This window comes from Atractosteus spatula, chromosome 7 (assembly GCF_055471065.1).
Source record: "Atractosteus spatula isolate fAtrSpa1 chromosome 7, fAtrSpa1.hap1, whole genome shotgun sequence".
Classification (NCBI taxonomy): domain Eukaryota; kingdom Metazoa; phylum Chordata; class Actinopteri; order Semionotiformes; family Lepisosteidae; genus Atractosteus; species Atractosteus spatula.
This window is the reverse complement of record NC_142712.1, coordinates 40,938,081-40,960,318: the sequence shown is the minus strand read 5'-3', so window position 1 is coordinate 40,960,318 and position 22,238 is coordinate 40,938,081. Positions and strand designations below refer to the sequence as shown.

The 22,238-nt window shown below is 40.3% G+C and overlaps 1 protein-coding gene across 2 annotated transcripts; it reads left to right on the top strand.

The window, feature by feature from the left end:
* The first annotated feature begins 269 nt into the window (after positions 1-269).
* Positions 270-16,188, top strand: mdm4 (MDM4 regulator of p53). Of its 2 annotated transcripts, none has more exons than XM_088920862.1 (11): positions 270-455; positions 4,293-4,389; positions 4,967-5,041; positions 5,915-6,048; positions 6,382-6,431; positions 6,902-6,969; positions 9,071-9,176; positions 9,444-9,604; positions 10,197-10,361; positions 11,312-11,380; positions 11,810-16,188. In XM_088920862.1, exons 2-11 carry the CDS (start codon positions 4,312-4,314, stop codon positions 12,392-12,394), a joined length of 1,491 nt encoding a protein of 496 aa, XP_088776988.1. In that variant the 5' UTR covers positions 270-455; positions 4,293-4,311; the 3' UTR covers positions 12,395-16,188. The 2 variants fall into 2 exon arrangements, with proteins under 2 accessions (XP_088776988.1, XP_088776987.1); XM_088920861.1 differs by having other exon boundaries at positions 10,182-10,361.
* Positions 16,189-22,238: the final 6,050 nt, after the last annotated feature.

Sequence of the window (22,238 nt, the reverse complement as noted above, 5' to 3'; positions counted from 1 at the left end):
TTTGCCATTAACAGCTTTGTAACAAATTAAACGTGTTTACCCAACTTTATTATTAACCTACACTTTGACCTGGCTGTTACAGCATCAAACAATAGAATAATATAGTTCGAAACTGTCATTCTTGAAATAAGGTAACCTAATTTTTATTATTGTACAATTATTGTAGAGGAACAAGTATCGTATTTAATAAGCAGAAAAATAATTCTACAGGCTTCCTATGACGCTGCGGCTTAGTAGAAGGAACTAAAAAATATGCTTTTACCCGGAAGTTGTGTTCCGCCATATTGGACTAGATAGCTCCATGGAGACGCTAGCGGCCTGCAGAGTTTATCTAGTAAATACGTAAATGCTATTATAAAAAGTGTTAATAGTCATATATGATAGAGTTTAAACGATGATATGGGACGTTCAGGATCTGTAGCTACAATGTAGGAGTCCGATAAAAGCACTTAAGGGTGAGTTTCGTTTTTCCAGTTTTTTAATAACGAAAGCGCCAAACATCTTCTAAACCGTGAAGAAAATTAATACTTGTATATAAAACGTGTTCGCATGTAGTGATTGTTTTATTCACACTAAACGATTGATTTGGTGCAGAGTTGTTAATGCGTTTACACTGGAGTGCCGTTTATTTTTTTCCATTTCTACCACCAATGTGAAGCGGGGCTGGGTACGGTTCCGTGTGCCGCGCAGGTGTTACATATATATATATATGTGTGTGTGTGCTCGCTTTCGTTATATAAGTCGTGCTGATTTATGCTATTACTGTTTTACTGTTGCTTCAAAGTTAATTTTATACATTGATTTACATCGCATTTAGTTGAACCTCGTGGTTCCGCTAATTCCTTTTTATCGTGCATCGGGACAAGCTGATAAGGGTGTATTCTCAAAATGTTAAATTACATATGTGGAATATAAAGCTATACTATTGCAAACAATGCTGCTTTTACTTTTTACATAATTTGTAATCCTATACTACCCACGGATGCCAATTTGTTATATTTTACATGTAACCCAGTTTCTGTAGGGCCTGGTATCTCCTGGGTTTTGTTTCACTCAGGCTCTGTTGTGTGTTTGATCTTATTATTATTATTATTATTATTATTATTATTATTATTATTAAGTGCAGAACTGCATCATTATAAACAGGGTATTTATTGCTGTTTTGTGGATAACCGTACCTTCAGTTAAACTGAAGTGAACGTTTTGAGTAATCAGCTGGAAATGACCTCAAGGAACATCCTATATAGAGAGAACGAGCGGAAGAGGGAAAAATGTACAGAGGTAGGAACAAAAACATGAAGCTACCAGTCCCTGTTCTGAACTGGGCTCGGTGATGCATTGGCGTCCATTTAAGGTTGCAAGTCTTTTTTGCGTTAAATACGACGGGCTGATGAGATTCTTGTGAGGATAGCGTCTTAACGATATGCATCCCTCCGTTATCTGTTATACATTGGGTATATTTCACCAGAAACACAGATCTACATATACACGCAAGTTCCCGCGGTTGTGTGTGCATTGTCATCTGATTACTTCCTGCTTCTAAAACTCGCATGTGCGTGTTGTATCTTAATATCTGGTTTCAGAAAGCAATCATCTTAATGACTTTATAAAACCTTGAATTTAACTTCCCTTTCTTGGATATTAATTCAGTTGCATATTAATTTTGTCTTTTGCTGTATGTAATGTAGTTAGACAAACGCTGTGAACAAAGTATTTCCCTGATTTTCGTGTCTTGTACCCAGAGCATTCAGTCCTGCTGAAAAGGGTTTATTTGTTGGAAGAAAAAACAACCTTCCCCAGCTCTGTGTGTTATTTCCTGATGGGCTCAGAGTTTCATTTTCTGAAACAGACAGCCTTCAAATTAAAGTATAAAAATTAACAATATGAAACAGATGGCTTCCATAATATTTAATTTAATGTTCCCTTTATATTAGGATCCAGCAAATTTAAATCTAAATGTTTGCATCATGGTGTCATTGCATTTTACATTAAATTATTTATGTAGACCAGATTTTCTGTGTATCATGCTAGTATTATCCTTGTGTAATATTGTGTTGTATCTATATCTGTATATTTTTCCTTGTATTTCTTCCAGGGTAATTACATTGTGTGTAAGCATATGGTGGATCTAGCACTTCTAAGTACATTCAAGTTGTACTCTTTTATAAACTCTTAAGGCTCATAAAAAGCCTCAGATTATTATCCATGTTCTGAAATTTGCATCTTTTGAGGGGGCGCTATTGAAAGTTGAAACTCTAAAAGCCCCTTCCTGAACGCACAGTAATAACAAGCCTTGTGGCTCATCAGGATGTAGCTTATCTTGGCTTCTGTAGTGATACGCTAGCTGGCTGCAAGTACATGGCTCGCTCCTGCTCTGCCACAGGGTTACCCTCAGCAGTGACGGTACGTCTTTGTACAGCCGAGTGAGCTGGACGGAATCAGGATCAAGTACCTTGCTCAAAGGTACAATAGTAGTACCTGTGTGATACTTCACTGCCCACCCATTGGCAGCAACCTTTTCCTTAAATAAAATCTTTTCTCCCCCCAGGCTCTTGCTTTGCCTTGATCTCTTTAATTTTATCACATGGGTACTCATTTAAAAGAAAGATCTTTCCGAAAGATGATGGAATAGAATTAGTTATTTTTATGAATGGATTTACATATTTCATCCACCCATCCATTTTCTGACCGCTTAATCCAATACAGGGTTACAAGGGAGCTGGAGTCTATCCCGGCAAGCAAAGGGTGCAAAGGCAGGGTACATCCCAGATGGCACACCAGGCCATTTGAGGACAAACACACTCAAATCAGGGCCAATTTTCCTAGAAGCCAATTAATCTACTGTCTTTGGACTGTGGGAGAAAAGCAGAGTGCCCGGAGGAAACCCACGCAAACCCAGGAAGAACATGCAAACTCCACACAGATAGTTCCCCAGGGTTGGAATTGAACCCAGGGTCCTGGCACAGTGAGGCAGCAATTTTAATCACTGTGCTGTCCTATGATACTAAATGAGTTCTGAAAAGATAAACAAAAACATTAGATTTGATAAAGTCTAGTCTGCCATCTGCAGGCTAGACTCATGTAGTGCAACTTTGTGGCTTTAAATACCTCATTATTATTATTTCAGTCTGAACTGAGAGGCCCCAGGTGCCTTGCAGAGGTAGAAGTGGAAGAGGTGTGCTCACTTTCAGGGACTTCTGTTGCAGCATGACATTTTAAGAAGGCATGCTTTCTGAGAATTATTTTCTCTAATTTCAAAGCAAACACTGTTAGATATCTGAGTATTGAGAAATAATGTTTTCCTGCGATCTCTGTGATTAAATTGATTTTTTTGTTTTGATGTGTTGTGCATATATCCTTCACAAATGGTCATAATAGTTAAGACATTTATTCCATCATGGTTTCACTTGGCCACAGCATGTGTAGGGTGTATTTACGTCGCTTTTTTTAGCACGTAAACGTTGTTCAACACGTCACTTGTATTGAAAGTGGAGCATGTATTTTTATACTGTTTTTAGAGTGGGTGAGGTTATCCTTAATAGACTGTTAATGATGTGTTCTAAAGACATTTGCTCCCCCACACGTTTGTCCTCCTACTCACTCTCACACCTTTTGAGCCACATACGTAGTTGCTACTGACCCACTCTTCTATGAAGTGGCATCTTTCATCAATGTAGGTCCACTGGCAATAAAAAAATTTGAAATATGATTCTGGGGAAGAGGTTTTAAGTTACCGTGAAGTACACAGTTAAAAGAAATGGGCCTTTTAGGTCAGTGTGAAGTGTTTTATCTAATGTAGCGTGAGTTCTTTCCTTTCTTTGGTATTCTTTGGATTACATGGCTGGTTAGCAGTTGACTCAGCTGTTCCTGTTGCTTTCTCTGACTAATGTCACCCATTGCTTCCCTGCATGCCCTAACATGTCAGGAAAGGGCTCTTTCCAGTACTCCTTTACTGATCTGGCTGCTGAGATCTAGAAGAATCACAGCTAGAATGCAGAGAAACTCTGGAGGAAACTGTTATTTCCTGTGCAGGTGCCATTTCCAATACTTTTGGTTCCTAGAACTGACATTTTTAAAATATATACTTCTTTTTTCTCTTCCTCTTTATCTTGGTGTTTATGCCTAATGTTCCATTCCATAACGCCGAGTATACTTTACATCAGGCATGCTTCTTGTTTAGAAGTATATGTGGGGGGCGGGGTTAAAAGTTTAAAAGTTTGCACTTTGTGGGTTAGTGGGGGGCTTACTTTGGCAGTTACATAAAACAGTTATTGATTTATTTTTTTCCTCAGAGCTATATCACTGCCAGCCATGACCACAGCGTCAACCTCAACGCAATATCCAGCCTCAAACCCATCATGCAGGTTATTACCAGGGGACAGCAGCCAGGTAAGAGGCTGTTTGCACCAATCAATGTGGTTTATCGATCGGATGAGAAAAAAAGTGTTGGGTACTTTGTCAAAGATTTTCTCACGTTAAAATACAGCCTTGTTGTACAGTTTTTTTTAAATTAGTTCCACAGGCACAGGATGTGGTCTGATTATAATACACTTCATCTTAGAATAATGTTTACTGCACAACAAATTGAAACGGGCAGGGTATGCATTGTTGGTACTGTGCTGGTTTTTTCATACATCACTTTTGTTGGAAGAGATTTTATCTAGTTGCACTTTTGAGCTTGTTTTCTATTAAGCCTGCTGGCATGTTCATGTCTTTTATAATTCCCTGAGTACATACCGTTTGTGTATCTTAACATGTACATTTGTATGGACAGATCAGATACTCATATGCATGTATATTGAGGTTTAAATGCGTCATTAACGTTGCCCTTCATATTACAGATAAGTTTCGGAAAGTTTCGCTTGCTTGATTTTATCTTTGAAGAAACTTTCTCAGATTTAGGACTTTGAATAATGAGGTCTGCTCTGGCAGTGTGACCATGGTTGTCTTCTGTGTCATGTTGCAGGTGCAGCCCAAGGCTCCACTTCTGCATATACTGCACATGGCCGGTGCTCAGGAGGACACGTTTACACTGAAGGAGGTATGAGGGATCACAGCTGAGAGTGAGGTTGTACACTAGTCTCTCAGCCACTTGTCACTGTGAGCCCAGTATTTTTGTGTTGTATTTAGATTTTAGAATTTTTGTTTTTTTGTTTTACCCATCCAATTTGGAATCAATGGTTTTGCTTATGATTCACCCCTTGGCTTGCTGCAAATATTCCTTTGACCATTTTGACCACAGACTCCCGAGCCGCCCATTTTTTGATACGTCACAGGCAGCACGACCTTATCTTAGAGACGTAGATTGAATGAGAGGCATGTCCCTCGCTGCACGCCTGCACGTGCCCTTGTGGCAGTTGGGGTGGCTGTTTTGCTGACAGTTAAGAGATCCTTGGATGACTGTTTCCACCGTACTCTGAGCGGTGCTAAGCCAGTTGTGCTCCACAGCTTGGGGATTCCTGGCCACTGTTGGAAAGTAACGTGACCCAGGCTTGAACCCACAGCACATGGGTCATAGACATTGCCCAAGCTCTTTTAGAAGTTGAGCCTCTGAGGAGTCTTCTCTGAGTCCAATATTAACATGATTTTTAAGGTGTATTAACCCTTGGGGGTCTTCACTGTTCAGGATTCAGGGAGCGGAGCAGGTGAATTTCTAAGGCAGTAGGTGTATTTTGGAAATAACAAAATTGTTTGGCAGATCTGCAAAACCAACTGGGGAATATGTTTGTTGGAGAAGGAATGGGAAATTAGTTACTTTTAGTTACCTGAGGACAGTTTGTGCACTGATCTTCCTCTGTGTTATCAGGTCATTCTTAATAATGCATTCCAGTGAAAGCTATGGGTTTAAGGTCACTTGTTTTTAATATATAAGGAACAGTAAATAAAACCTCCCTAATCATGTTGTTCCCTGCAGGTCATGCACTACCTTGGGCAGTATATTATGGTGAAACAACTGTATGACAAACAAAGGCAACATTTGGTTCATTGCCAGGATGATCCCTTGGGTGAACTGCTGGAGGTGGAAAGCTTCTCTGTAAAAAACCCAAGGTGAGCAATTAATGTTGGATATTAAATGTAAGTTACATAAAAATGTGTTACAGTAAGGGATATTTAAATATTGCTATGAAAAGTCTAACAACTTGATGGAAGCTAGTTTTACTGTTTTTTTGTTTGTAAAAAATTCAACCTTTTTAATTTTCAACATAGTTAAAATATTGCAGTGAAGGTTAAAGTAAAAAAGTATCTTTTGTTCTTCTCACCTTTAACTTAAGAAAAGAATCGTAGTTTTAAAATCAATCTACTTTTTAAAATTAGTATAAAGCAAGAATGGGAGTGTTTGAAAAAATGTTTTGAAAATTTGTACAACTGCTCTTTTCACAGCCCTGTATATGAGATGCTCAAGAAGAATTTAATTGTCCTGAATTGCACAGGTAGGCAATGCCTCCAGTTTCTTAAGATTTTGCTTAATATGTACAAAAACAAAATCCAAGAGGTTTTTGGGCTGACATTAAACTTCCAAGCATGGCAAACACAAAAGGCTTCCCTGGTAACGTATTAACAGATTCATTTTGTGTTCATTTTGTAGTAAAGACACAGTCCACTCTAAAGAGCATGTAGTTCTGCTTTGTTTTGTTTCATTTGGTAGCTTTTAGTGTGTGTTTTTGAGTGTGAGCATTTTTTTGATTGTAGTGTTGGAAGAGGTGTGAAACTGTTGTGAGGTGATGAATTTAGATCTCTAGGATAAGAGACTGTATTTTTTTTCTTTTAACAGCAATGTGGCTATGATGGTCCAAAAGCAGAAGCCTAGTAGCTGTGTGTTGTTCTGAAAGATTGTGTTGTGAGATAAGTAATTATGGGGAAGGATTTTTTTGTTTGTTCCCGTGTTTTATCTGAAATGCAGACGCTGCAAAGACACTTTCTGTCGCCAAGGATTCAAATCATGTGACCCCAAGCGAAGATCCTGGTCAGGTAAAAATCGAGCATGGTGCTTTGGAGAGGCAGCCCTTTTCCCTTTTTCATGGCAAACAAAACTTTGGTTATGAGATATGAGCGAGTTGAGGTTTTCTGGAATTACTTGAAAGTGATTTGAAATCACCTAGGTACAGCATATGCATCTGTCAACACTTAGTTATGTGAAAAGTAGGAACTAAAATGACAATGCAGTTTGTTATAATTTCTGTATTGTATTACTTTAACGCCTGTAAAACTGTTCATAAACTGTTGTGTTGTAGCCTGATCCGGTTAGATCCAGTGCTAGTTGCTGCTTTAAGAGGTTTATGTTGCTTGAACAGTAGGCAGCACTCTTCCAACTGGACCAGAATTCCCAAACCAATGCTCCAGTATGGCGACAGAGGACACAGTGCTGTAGGAGGTGCCATTGTTTAGTGAGACATTTAACAGAGGTCCTGACTACTTGGTCACTAAAGATCCCATGGAACTGTTCACAAGGGAAGGAGAGTAGGAATGTTAATCCAGTATGCTGGCTGAATTCTATTCTGCCCTTGTAAAATCTTGACTTCTGTAAAGTTCCCCGTTAATTCAATAGATGAAGCGTTACTTCTCCACCTGATCTGCCATGAAGTGGAATTTCTGGTGTATAATGGCTGCTGCTTTTCACTCATGTAGGTGTACTTTACTGGTTGGTGGAGTGGGACACTTCCTGTGTGGAAAGTGCTTTGGGATGAGAAGTACTATATGAATGCATGCAATTATTATTAGATTTGATTTTATAGGTTTAGCGTGTTTCATACTGAATAGTAATGTTTTTTTAGTGCTAGCAATGAAATAGCGTCAATACCTTATCTGTTCTATGAAATTTTTCCTTCCATTTTGTTGATGTGGATAACTAGGATTAGTGCCTTCTCAAGTGATAAAAATACTTTAATATCAAATTACTTTTCTAAGCGTTTCTAATTTGATGCCCTTCTACATGAAAGTAACGTGAAATCAGGTGGATGTTTGCCATGAAAGAGAGGATTGCTGTCTCTTTGGTTTGATTGTACAGAGTTGCACCGTCTCTGTACATCCCTGTCTCGGGGAATTCTGGTGGCTCTTAAAGGAAAGTACTGTGAAGCTGCCCCTAGAAAGCCACCAGAGACTCCCAGCAGATGGGGGACAGAGTTACTGTCTCTGTTTGTCTCTCAGAGTTCTCTTCTCTGCCACGCTCATTATTTTGGGGGTACAGCAGCTCCTTTTCCACTCAGTGGCTCTATGCAGTACCTTCCTTCCCCTCTCCCCAAATAACTGTGACATCCTTTGACTTCAATGAAAGCAAACAGCATGTCTGCAACACCTCTGTCCTTAGTTCTTTCTCTGCGGATGTGTTAACCATTGGTGAATCTAGCATTGTATGTACATTGGGGTTGTGGGGTACAGTCTGAGGTCAGTTGAAAATAAACTATGTATCTGAAAGTGACTTTACTTTTTTGTGGTGATAAGCTGTGTTCATGTAAAGGAGTATTTCAGAGTGAGTGGTGGCATGTTCATCAGATTAGTTAAATTTTTGCAATCTAAATCCCTACTTGAAAGATGTTTAAGTGCTGCTTTTGTTAACTACAGCTTATGAGTAGACCCTTTCAGAACAACTGTTTTTATGAGAAACTAGAAGCAAACTGCTGAATCTACTCCTTTGAGAGGGTTTAATATACCATAAAAAGTAAAGTCACTTTGCAGTTCTTGTTTTTTTGTCTTGAACGTGGCATATACATGTAAGTTATCGTAAAATCTTCAGCGGAATCTCATTGTGGTGTGAGAAACTTACGTCTTTAGATATTTACAATAACAAATAACTAAACCACCCTCCCGTGCTAATCAAGCTTATTAGAATTTGAAAAGGGAGGTTTGTAATAAGTTTGCTAATCGCTTCTTTAAGGTAATACCATATTTTTTGGAGTGTACAGGATGAATTTCCTGTTCATGTTGTATGTTTGGATTGCTTTCGAATTTGCCCCTTCACCTCCACACTTTGGGGTTGCTGACCTGGAAGAGCTGCTGTATCCCCTCTCTTTACTTCCTGGATCTGGCATGCTAACATGCTGTCCCTGCTTGCTCTCTTTCCAACCCTGTACAGACATCTAGCAACCCTTGCAAGCTCAGCCAGGCCTTGGCAGCTGAGGGAATGAGCACCTCCACCACACAGCCTACCTCACATCGCAGACAAAGGGAAACCGATGGAGGTAACTTCATTCTGGGTTCCAAGGGGATGAATGATTTAAAAATGGCAAAACCTGGCATCTTGACAGTTGAGCACAAGTACATTTTGTGTATTTGCATTAGGCTTTAAGTTAAGGTGTGGAAAATTCTAAATCTATATGAATCTTAAATTTTTAAATATACATCAGTGATGCGAGGAGTTTTTTTTACTTGGAAGGGTCCTGTGCCACTTCTTCAGTTATCTCAGTGTGGTTTTAAAACCAGATTTAGGTCTTCTATCTGCCTTCCAGACTCTTTGGATGACTTGCCCAGGTCTGCATGTAAGCGGCCAAAACTGGACGTCAGTTTGGAAGAATGGGACTTATCTGGTTTGCCATGGTGGTTCCTGGGAAACTTGCGCAGTAACTATGGGCGCAAGAGCAATGGTTCCACAGACATTCACACCAACCAGGTATGAAGACCCTGATGGCAAATTGTGGCTAATTAATTAACTCTCTTATATATGCATGCTAAGTGAGTTCACCTGCGTTCTTTTCCTTTCCTAGCTGGTTCAATTACATGTCAAGAGTCTTATTCAAAAGTTCTGTTTTTAAGATCCAAGGTTGTAAGTCAAACCTAATAGAAAATAATCTCTGGGTTTTTTTAAAGATTTGAGATAAAACATAATGGAGGATTTTTTGTGCATATTGTGTCACAGATAAGGATTTATCATGAGCAAAAATGATCAGACATTGGAAGATTTTGATTTTCCTATTTGAGCTTGAATGATACCCTTTGAATTTTGTAAGCTTTGTATTGTCATTTGATCTTTTTTTTCCATGGAAAATTATCATTTTTCATTACAGAAAAGAGTGTAGTTCATTCAAAGCCATTAATCAGCCTGTAGGGTTTAATGATTCAGAGTTCTTGCAGACATACAGTGCTTAGTTGGCCTTAGGTATTTATCATTTGAAATACAGGGAAAACTCCCTGATATTATGGGGAAAAGAAAATAGGAGGTTTGTTGCACAACTAGACTGATTAGGCAGCTTTCTCCTGGCCAGGACGAAGATACTGCCATTGTGTCAGACACTACTGATGACTTGTGGTTCCTGAATGAGGCTGAGAGTGAGCAGGTCAGTGTGGAAATGAAGGAAGCAGCCTTGGAAAGAGGAAGTGATGGAGAGGAGGAGGAGGAGAAGAAGGAGTGGGACAAGGAGGACAAAGAGGTGGGTTTGCTTATACTTTCATTGTATCCCTGTTGTAATGTCAAACACTCTAAGCAGTGTGTGAAGCTATAGCAATATTAATGGCTTAAAATGTCACTTTTGGGTGCACAGCACTGTGTTCTGTTTGTCAGACAAGACCATTGTTTTAACAGCTAAACTCTCTGCTTCACATTCAGCTGTCAGATAAAGTAATCTTCACTTAGTTCACATTTTCTCTGTGCAGTCCTGTTTTGGAGGCAAGAGTCTTTTTACGGTAGAATTTAATGCATGTAAAACTTAAAGGATCTTTGGTACCTATTGTGTTTGAAAGTTTCTGGCTGCATTTATACCAAGCCTGTGAATTGGAACACATTTGGCAACAGCACAACACCACTTCCTTCCCTCGATGTTGATTCCCCTTCATCTTGTGAAACCCAATTTCTGAAGTTCACAGGTTGAGAAAATGATATGATGACGCACAAGCCTGTTTTTTTAACATGGTACAGCTTACATGCTGCTCAGATGAATTGGCTAAGCCAGTTTATGTTGTACTGCCAGGCACTGAAGAAAGTGGTACACCACAGGCAAGCAGTTTTCTTTCCCCATGTTGCAGGTTTACTTTACCACTGGTGTAAACCACGTTATTTTCTTTTAAGTGCAGTGATGCAATTATAAAATAGTAATGAAAGAAATACAGTAGTCTTGGGTGTCAACTTGTGCACCTTTATGTGCTCATTTTCATTTGTGTCATTTACATCATTTACACACTTTGTACTCTTGTTGAACAACTTTTTTTAGCCATTGTATAATTTGTTCAAGATGAGCTGTTTGGATTTACGGTTATAATTAGAATTTGGTAAGTGCAGATTACGATAGATGATAATATAGATGGTGCTTCCTGTATGTATGTGTGCTGGACTGTGTGGATCTGAGCTCTGCCAGTCCATTCCCTCAATCGTGCTCTGTTTCAGATGCAGGATGATCTGGATGAAGATTCTCAGTGTCTGAGTGATGACACGGACACAGAGATTTCCACACAGGTCTGTCAGTATTTATTTTTAAGTGTAGGGACTCCTGCCATATAATTGTTTACAAACAGATAAAAAATAAAAATCTCTCAACGAGCTGCAATTATGTTAACAGTGACAATATTCTCATACTTCAGCCTTTTTGTTATTGAATTTCATAGTATCTTTTGTTAGTGTTGCATATAAACTTGACTTTTTATGTCAAATTATTTAAAGCTGTGGTGGGATGTTCATGCAGCTTGTATGCATGTTGTAAAGGAAGTATCTGGAGTTCTATATACATTTTCTATTATTTTACATGACATTTAAAAGTGACCATTTTTGATGTGGAAGCCCTTTTTTTAAAAAAACAATCATTCACCATTGTTGACCTGACTTGTAGATGTTTAAATTGTTAATAAGCAGAGAAGTCCAAAGTTAGCTTATCTCTCCTTCTTTTAGGATGCCTGGCAGTGCACAGAGTGCCGCAAGTACAACTCCCCTATGCAGCGCTATTGTGTTCGCTGTTGGGCACTGCAGAAGGACTGGTACAAGGACTGCCCGCGGCTTGTCCATTCTATTTCTGTGCCAGACATCCCCACTAGCGTGGGTGCGCAAGAGGACGGAGAAGACGATGGCATCGACATCCCAGACTGCCCCCGGACCGTGTCTGACCCGGTAATCCTCCCTTCTCACAGCCTCGAAAGACAACAGCCAGCTGACAAAGGGAAGGGGCGTCTTCCCCGGGATCTTAACCCCAGGTGCTCTCTTTATGGGCCCACGGGGATCTCGGAAGGGCTGGAGAGTTCTGAGGGAGACAGTCAGGACATGCTGGACATGGCTCAGACCATGGGTGATAAGCAGGAAGCCATTCTGGAGCCCTGCAAGCTGTGCCGCATTCGGCCCCGTAACGGCAACATTATTCACGGCCGCACGGGGCACTTGATAGCTTGCTTCTCCTGTGCCAGAAAGCTTCACAAGTTCCACGCCCCCTGCCCTGGGTGTGGCCAGGTGATCCAGAATGTCATTAAAACCTTCATCGCTTAGCAGCTCCCTAGACACACACACCCTGACTAACTGTAAGGATATAGCATGTAAACACACTCATTCCTTTTTATTTATTAATTTATTTTGTTTAAATTAGCTATCTAAATAAAGGCCTATAAAAAGGTACGCAGTTTGAACTTCTTTTGAACTATTTTCAGAGCAGTGTTGTCAACACTGAAGGTTAGGTTATATAAAAAAACTTAAAGCTGCATTCAGTTGCCTAACCCTTTTTTTCCAATTTTCTTCAAATCAAGTCCAAACTGGTAAATTAAAACTATTTATTTATTGTAAATGAAAATGTCTTTGGGCAAGCATATTCAAATTTTATTTAAAGTATACCTGAGTTCGTGACCGTAATGTCTGTCTTCTTCCATGTGGCAATGGTTGAGAAGATTAAGAAGGTATGAGACATTTTCTTATTTCAGTATAAATCTGAGCGAGGCAGTGTAAAAAAATACTTTAGACAAGATATTGGAAAAGATGTATTTAGTTTTCTTTATAAACAGTGACTACTTGCAAAGAGTACAGTTTGATTTTCTCCCAAGTATTTTAACATGCAGTGAAAGACCTGTACCATAAAGCTCTGCAGTACTCAGTATTTAATGAGCATGTTTAAAGCAAAAACAGTTGCCAAAATATTGTTTTGGTACACCTTACAGAGTGTATTAAAGAGTTACCCAAAATGTAGCTTGCATGTTTACTTTCTTAAATCTCATGTAGTGCTATTGTACTTGTTTTCTTCCCTTCTCATATGATTTTATATCTGTTTAGTTCATTGCAATTGAGAGCTAAGAAATGGAGTACTGGCTCATTGCTGTGGAGTTAGCTGCTTGGTGTTAAACATGTAGCATAGTTTCTGAGGTGCTGGACAGTGAAGTACCTAACACTTATCAAGACAATGTAGGCTATAGTGTCAGACCCTTAACACCTGCCTTCATTCAGTTGGATTTATAGCACATTTTAATGTTCCTTTTTTTACATTGAGTTTCCTAAATTGCTTTTTTCCAGAATGTATTTAGGGCCCGTAACGGTAATATTATATCTTTTTGAGAAGTGTATTTTTGTCTTCACACCCCTTTCACACAGTTGGCTGCCTCAGCCGAGAGCGTAGGTCTCAAGCAGTAACCCGAGCGAATTGGGTAACATCAGTTGTTTTGGAATCCCTCGTTGCTGTAGGCAGTCTAATTTTATCTCTTTCATTTTCAGTCGTGTGCTTTTTTTAAAGAGTCTGTGCATTGTTGAGGAAGGGCAGGGGGGGCAAAAAAAGCAGCAGTACTTGCAAGATGCAAGAGCAGGAGTACTTGCAAGAGCTGAGTGTGAACCACAGGTTCCTCCAAGTTTTGTGTGTTTGCTGTAATTTGTGTGCAGGACCAAGTTTAAAAAGCCTGGTGCTAAAGGTGGTGGTGTTCAATTTTGCCGCCTAATTCTCAAGACAGTTGCAAGTTTGATGTTGAATTATTCTCTCCAGTTCTTTTATCTTTATCAACGCTTCAGTGTTTAGTGTGTGTGTCCTTGGTGATTTGACCTACTCCCACACTCTTTGTTGCACATTTTTTAAGAGGCCATTCTACAAGAGTAACAGTTCAGTGGTAACCAGCTGCTTCTGACCAATTTGTCTGAACTGCTTGTGGGCATTTTTTAAGTATGATTTTGTGTTTTATTTGACTTAATGTGCTGCCTACAGATGAGAATACTTAAGAGCAATTGAGCATGGAAGCAGACTACAGTAGGAATCAATACTGATTTGGCTACTCAAGGCTCCCAAGTCCATATTTACAGTATGACTGACTGACCATGAGGTGATGCCCCCTGTGACCTGCCTTCATTATAACTCACTGTGCTGTTCTCCCATAATTAATGTTTCTCGTTGGAGTCTATACAGACTGTTCCACTGAAGAAAAAATGAAAGCATCGGGGTCAGTGTTGATTCTACTGCATTAGCTGACAGTATACAGTAATTCGCTGTATCCATGTCTACATCCAGAGGTAGAGAATGTGTGTGGGACATTTGGGACTTGGTCTAGAACATTTGCTTGCACTTGAACATGAATGCAATGAGTTTCACAGAAGTCCTCACACCATGCCTAAGATACAGACTGTATCTACAGCATTAAGTGTTACCTTCTTGTACGGAAACGTAAGTTAATTGCAAAATGAAAAAATGTGGTGGAGAAAAACGCTGTTTATTTCATAATGGGTGTCTTTCACTGTGTGGTATTAATGACATTTATTTTTCACCTGTTCACCTGTTGCACAGTTCACCTGTTGCACTGTTTTTCATTTCTTTTGTACAGTATCTTGTCCGAAAGCAGCTCATCACAGCCTAATTAAACCAGATTGTGGTCTAAATTTTGGCTGTGCATCTAATTGTGAATAGTTCAGACAGTTCATCTTGATTTACCACTCGCATTTCACTGCCAATTTAAATAGCCCTGCTACAGCTATTGTGATGTGTACTTTATAAAATTGAGGTTGAATTTGTGGGCTTGTACATTCATTTGACAAATACCCTTGCAGTTGCGTAACCTCTTTGTTTTTGCTGAAGATAGACTTGGATTAAATCCACTACATCCCTGTTGTAAATTGTAAACTTGAGTGTTTAATGATGGCAGTCTTACATTAAATGCTTTCTTCTAGAAATCCCTACATCAAGCTTTGGTTTTGTAATTTTAGGTTGATGGTTGGATTGACATTTGGGGGGGGGAAAAAAAAGCTACATCTTTCAGGAAAGTAAGAATGGATTGGTTGCTCCTCTGCCACCCTTCTCTGTTGCTTTGCTTTTTGTGGAAAATAGTTGCTTTTTGAATATGTGATATCTTAATGGCAATGCTAAACAGGACTAGTGTTGCTGTGTTGCTGTGTTACAGATGCTGTTTATATCCAAGATTGTGGAAAATTGAGTAGTTGTTGTAATTCATAATTGCTGTTTGCACTACAGGATACCTAACCTAAAGGAAGATTCTGCACATCCTAGCCTATATAAAAATGTAACCCATCAGTCACAAATTAATGACTCTGTATCTGATGGTGGTGATCTGTTTGTCAGAGGCTCCAATCTTCTATCCAGAATGATAAACCAACATTAAGTTTTGGATTTCAAACTTCTAACTGCCAGGGGGCATAACTTATTTGAGTTAATCACATTTTAACAGAGGCCACTATTTTTCAAATGTTTAACTCGTCTGTATCATGTTGAACAGGCAAAGAAAGCATTCCTTCTGTCACTTCCAGGAACCCTCAGCACAATTCACACGTGTTGCTCCTCAACTCTTCTCAATGCTTAACCGCTCTTATGTGGGGTGCTTGTTTTTTTTTTACATATCTTTAGTAATTTTCGTGATCAAGACAGGACAGGAACTATAAAATAATTTTTAGCTTTGGATTTGCAATGATTTCATGCAGACAAGAATGTTATGTTATGCTGCACTTTACTGGAAGAATGGCTGGGCCTGGCCCTCTATGCCACCTTTACTGCCATGTGCCTGTACACCATTGAGCACCAGAGGAGGGCAGTTGCTGGTGTTACATAGTACCCAAATTTTCCCTTTACGTTTGTTTTCTGATTTCTCGGCTCATTCACTGCCATAGAGTGTGTGACAGAGTGGATGAAATGAAAATCTCACCGCCTGTATTAATAAACACATTTACTGCACATCATCACTGCCATGTTTAGAGAATTCTTTGCCATGTTAAGGGAATCAGAAAAATCTTATCTGTGGCTATGAGTATTATTTAAAGTGCTGCAATACCCTGTTCATGTTAAATAAAATACAATAAATGTTGATTTGCATTCAGTTTGACTTTGTTCATTTTGTGTTTGATGGTTGGTATGTAAGTGAAAAAAGTCTTGTAATCCCACTAAACGAAATAAATATATTCCCATTTTTTCTTTAACACTCTAGCTGTCTTTTAAAGAGTTGTTTCCCAATGATTCCTTCCACAGAGCTAGAAGAAAGCTTTGTCTGCTATGTGCTCTATCAAAAAGGATTAGCTGGAAATTTAGTTGGACTGTTTGTATGAAGCAACCCAGTGGATTTATCTTGTTTCTGACTAGGGAGGTTATTACAAATTAAGAAAATGAGAGATTTTGCCCTGGTGTGTTCTTGTTCTCAGACTATCCTCTGTGCCATGGGCTTATCAACCTGGCCAGGTGAGTGTGCAAGCTCTGTGTTTGTGTGTCATTCAAACCACTGCAAAACAGTGTAAATGGCAGCTGAGTAATATTTATAATAGCTTTGGTGATGAAGTAGTGCGTAACTGGGTTCATTTCCAGGATGTTGGGGCAATAAGGGTGACTGCATACAAATATATGAATGTATACATGAAATAATCACACAAAATACCTTTCCATGTATGTGTTGTTTGAGGTCTGTCCCATCCAACGTGGTTGTTTTTGTATGTATTATAAAAAAACAGGAACAAGTAATAGGTTTATTCCATGCTGAAAAAAAGAAGAAAGAGAACACAACGTTTCGGCCGTGGAGCCTTCTTCAGGTGTGTCACACACCTGAAGAAGGCTCCACGGCCGAAACGTTGTGTTCTCTTTCTTCTTTTTTTCAGCATGGAATAAACCTATTACTTGTTCCTTTGCAGCCTACGCATGCTGACGCAGCTACCCACCTGAACTTATAAAAAACAGTGCAGCTTGCTGCCTCAATGCTACAACCTGTGTGTCCAATCACGTGTATATATATAGGTTAATAATGGCATGAGCTCCGAGAACCTCATTGTAAAACATGGGTTAACTAAGTGAAAGACTATGATTTCTATTGCCATTTTGTAATGTTTCTACACGTATCCATATTTTGATGTTGTGTTGATTTTGAAAAATTGAACGTTTTCTTGATTTCTTTTGCTCTTTGTAAGAGAGATCGAAGCAGGTTGAATCCTACCAGCTCAGGTGCAGCTTTGCCCCACCTACTTTTATAGCATGTCTCATATTTACAGAAAGGATGTCGCGGCACCTTTCCAGTTGAGAATGTGGGGGTTGTGTGTATCGGATTGTTCCAAGCACCAAAAGAACCAAGCATAATGCAATATGCAAATTGGGGAAATTACGGATTGTTAAAGATTGTCAGAGGGGTGTGAAATATTTTATTGCTTTCACTCATGGATCCCAAATGTCAATTAAAGACATGGAAAAAAGAGGTGTCCCATTCAAGCAGGCGAGCTTGCATAAACCTAGTGTCCTGACTGGATCTCTGTACAGGTCAGTAAAATCATTGTTCTTATTTCTTATGTTCTTACACCCCCCCCCCACCTCAAATGTTATCAAACTATGCTCAGCTTGTGTATTGAAGTATTGTGGTTTCAGTATGTTTCATGCTTCGTTCAGCGTATTCCTTCGTCTGGTGTTGATACCATGCATCTGCGTCCCTATTCCAGTGTTGATATCCACCAGGTGGCGGTAAAGGTCCATTGATTTTCTTGAAGAGGGCAGCAAATGTAACATTTCTATTTTGTTTTATATAAGGTAAATAAAGCTGTTGGTGTGAGTCAACAAAGGAAAGATAAAGAAGCACTTCAGTAGGCTGAATGATAGAATTCATTTGATGAACTCTTCATGGGGGAAGGGGTTGCTATGAAATAGCCTCTATAGCTATTGAGCCAAAAGTTACTGATGAAATTTCACCACTAATATTTTTTGCAGTGTAACTGAAGGCTTCATTACTGAAGATCATAAGTGATGAATTATGCATTTTACTGCAAAAAAATGTTTTCCAAAAGGAATAAAAAAGGACAGCAGTGCAAGCAAAAAGGAAAAAATGAAGGAAATCTGAACCAGCCTGTTAATGAAAGCATTTACTTAACCAGATGTTTTTCTTGTTTAAACATTTTAAATGAACGCCCCCTATTATGCTTTTCTTTGAAGATCTGTGTCAGTGTGTGTGTGCACGCTCGCTCACACATGTGCATGTGTACGGGAGCAAGCATGTGCGCTCTTCCTCCCCAGGGGCCAGTGGAGACGTACTTGGGGTTTAATGAGATCGTCTCCCTAGAGGCAGACCTGTTTCCCAAAAGGAAACCTTGTTCCTCCTCTAATCATTCGGTAATCCGTTTCCATTCCAGGTCAGTGCTTTAATGGGAAGGGGGGGAGCGGGGACATCAGGTGATATAAGTGGACCTGACGGGCTGTAATATAAAACTGATCACACACACGGCTGCAGCCAGGGCCTGTATTAAATCTTACATGGCATGCTCGGAAGACCAGGGCTCTTGGCATGTTGTGAGCAGTAGAACACAACGGCCAGTGTGCTTAGGAAATGGTTTATTGGACAAGTGACAAGAAGAATGACAGGAACTTTAATAAAAGATGAGATCACGTTTTTGAAGCTTTTTCACCATACTGAGTTGCCTACCACTGCGCTAAATTTTGCCTGTTTGCTGCTGCTGTTCCCCCCGAAAAGGCTTCATGTTTTGTGTTTAACATGCAGTAGGCGTCATGTTAAGGTGGTCGTGCTTATTCCAGCACCAGCTTTTACAGTGCTTGTTCTCACTAGGGAAGCTGTTGTATGTGTTCATGCTGTGTGACACTGAGGAAAATCGCTCTGCTAGTAACAGGTGCCAAGAATGTTGTGGCACTGTACAGCTATGGACCTGAGTAGGCAATTTCAGCACACCTGGGATGGCTGCAATCTGGACATGGAATCTCATGTTTGCACAGTGGTTTTATACTGTCTTTAGCATAATGTGTGGCTGGTGTTAAAATGTATTTGTTTTTACTTTTTCAGACAATATAATTGCTTGGAACGGTCGTGTAGAGTCTGGTTTAGTGACCTGCTGCCTGTTACTCTGAGCAAGTTAGCCACCTTTGGATGAGATGTCCAAAGACCTGCGGTAAATGACTTGCAGCAGCAGCAGCTGTTGATTTTTACCTCCAAGCTTCTGCTTGTCGCTTTGGATAAAAGTGCCAGCTAAGTAAGGTTAGCAGGCAAAATAAATGTGTTTTGGATTTTGCTACATAAGGATGGCTGTACTTGTGGTTATAGAATACCCCGGAGTTAGTGTTTGTCCTTGAACGCTACAGCTATGATTTCATCTGCACAGTCACCTGGCAATAGAGGCTAAGAACAGGATGGAGCTGGGGTCAAACTAAGAAGGAGAGGACCTAGGTAAACATTCCACTCCCCTTCCATTGTCTGAGTTAATCCACTGTTGGATCCACAAGTCCCTTAGCAAACTTACAGTCTTCAGTGCTGCACTGACACCACTGTAAGTACAACATGCAGTGATCAATCTTATCTTAACATGCAGTGATTAAGCTTGACAGAGCTCAGTGCAGGGTGCTTTAGTCAGATTGACGTCTCGCTGTAGTTCCTTGCTTATTGAGAGGGACAGACAAATCGAAATGAGTAAGATGATGTTGGCGGTGATGTCCTGTCTCGATTTCTTTGCCTCCTCTTCGCTCTTGCTTTCTGTGACCAGTAGTCCTCCCTGCAGGGCTGTATTTCCATCCCTTCCCCCCCGCCATGATCACAAACCTGCGATTTAAATATCTTAACCTCGCTGAGGGCCGTGTCTGGCAGCGCAGTAGATAGCCTGGAACGTGGCTGGACACTTGTCTGAAATTTCCTGAAGTAATTGCGAGGAGACGGATCGGAGCCGGCGATGCTCTCTGCATGCCTGAGTGCTCGAGCATGCAAACCGGGGTCACGGAGAGTGCTCAGACAGCCACCGAGCTCTCTGCAGCAGGACAGCAGAGCTTTCACACACTGTAGTGACTTTCCCAAGCGAAGCCGAGCTCCGGCTGCCTGTGTCAAGTTAGCGGGCACACGAAACTGACCACATGTCCTGGGGTAAGATGAGCGAGGTAAGGGGGACCTCACGGTTAAGAGATAACACATCAGGAAAGGAGCAAAGCCGCACATCCTTCAGAGATAAGCAAACGCGGAGACCACCCCAGTGGCCTGGTGGATACTGTCGCTGTGCTGGGAGAGCGGTGATATGGGCTGGTGTGTCAATGGTGGGGACTGGAAGGAACGGAGCATATCGCAGAGCAGGCTGAGGGAGCCCCATTCCGACACTGTAACTCAGGGTCACACTTCAGGGCTATGATGAGTAGGGATCTGGTACAGCTACGTGGTTAATGATGTAGTTTATAAGGGAAATAGGCGGATGGTGTTGTTTAGAGCAACTCGTTGGAGACAATAGATTGTGAGAAAAGATCCAGACCTTCAAGACAAGAGCTGCGCTTGAAAGCTAAGACTTGCGGGTAAAGCATTGCTTTTTAGATTCATCCTTGTATTGTAATTTCTGTGCCTCTTACAGCATTGTGTTATGTTTGACTTATTGCAGATTGCTTTTAGAGCACAGGATTAAGTTTGTATCACAACTGTTATGGTACCTTGTTTCAGTTATCATATGCCAAATTATTGTTTATTCCTTTTTTTTTTCTTTTGCTACTCAACATTAATTTTTTCCAGTTCATTGATTTTCTCTGCAGGTCTCCTCAGATAAAAGCGTCAACTAAATCATTAACAGCAAAAATTCTAAAGAGCTTTGGCGCTAGACAGGAAATGGAGCTGCCTGGTTTTCACAATGGCGAAAGTGGGGGACCCTCTAATGCACTGCATGGGGAGCAGAGCTTAAAGGGGTGATGGAGCCCACCCTTTCTCCAGACCAGTCCAGTTCCAGTCCATTAGCCAGTGTCACCTCCCATTTCTCCCTGCTTCCTCGTCCATATTCCATCACCGCACGGCTGCACGCCGGCCAGCCTCCTCTTCCCTTATGAGAAAATCAATAGCCACACTAAATAGATTTCACAATCAATTTTTCTATCATTATCCTACACAGCCACTTTCCGGATTTCAAAAGAGGAGGAAGAAAAGCAAGAGTAAAACAAAAGAGGTGTCCTATTGTGCTGATTTTTTTTTATTTTTGCAAGATCGCGTTATGTAGTTTGTAAACAATCATTTACCATTGTGGACATTTACATGGGATTTACTCTAGGCTAAATTGACTGCTAATTGCAGTCATAGATAAGTTTTCCGTTTGTACAAATGACATACTTTTAATGGTCTATGGAATTGGAATAGTCTCATTTCCTTTTTTATTGAGCCTAGTGGTATGAAGGTAGACTGTGATCTCTAGAGCATTGTGCCAGACGCCTTTTGATTTCTAATTTAGTTTTTTTCTTGTTTTATATCCTTGTAATTTGGAATCGCTGGTTGTTTTGTTTTTGTCTCAGCTCACAGCAATGACTCCTGTGTTGCATGAGGAGAATAAGGAAGGGCAGATATGTTCCTCTGACCTGCCCACCCATCAGGACCATTCATCGTTTGGCATACTGCACGCTCCTCGGTAGAGCCAGCACTGACTGGAAGTGCAGTGTGTCTCTTAATGACAGCAATGCAAGCGTGCAGATGTCCAGGAAGTCACAGGTGTTGCCGTTTTGCCAAGAGAGTCCTGGCCGACCAGTTCTTGTCTAACCTATGGTACTGCTAACTCTTTCTGCATCGCCACTGAATGAAATACGGTCACAGCTGTCTAGTGTCAGGTCCTAGATTATAACTTGGCGACACCTGTTTTAAATAATAAATGTATGGAGAATATCCCATCAACTTTTATCACTAAAAAATGTAGGTACGTTAGAATGATTTTAAGGCAAAGTGACCACGTGAAGAGACAGGGATTGTGTTGTGTGCACTGCAGCATGTCCTCCTGTGAATTTGAAGCCCCTATTTGCATGTTTTCTGCATACTTTCTTGATGCAAGCTTTCTCGGTCAAGAGTGTACGCTGTGAAGAAGCTCTAGGGAAAGGAATTTCTTTCAGCTCTCCTGGTGCTCATTAATCACTCTTTGATAGCTCCCAGTTTTCTCCGTTTAGAAAAACGGTTTCTAGTGG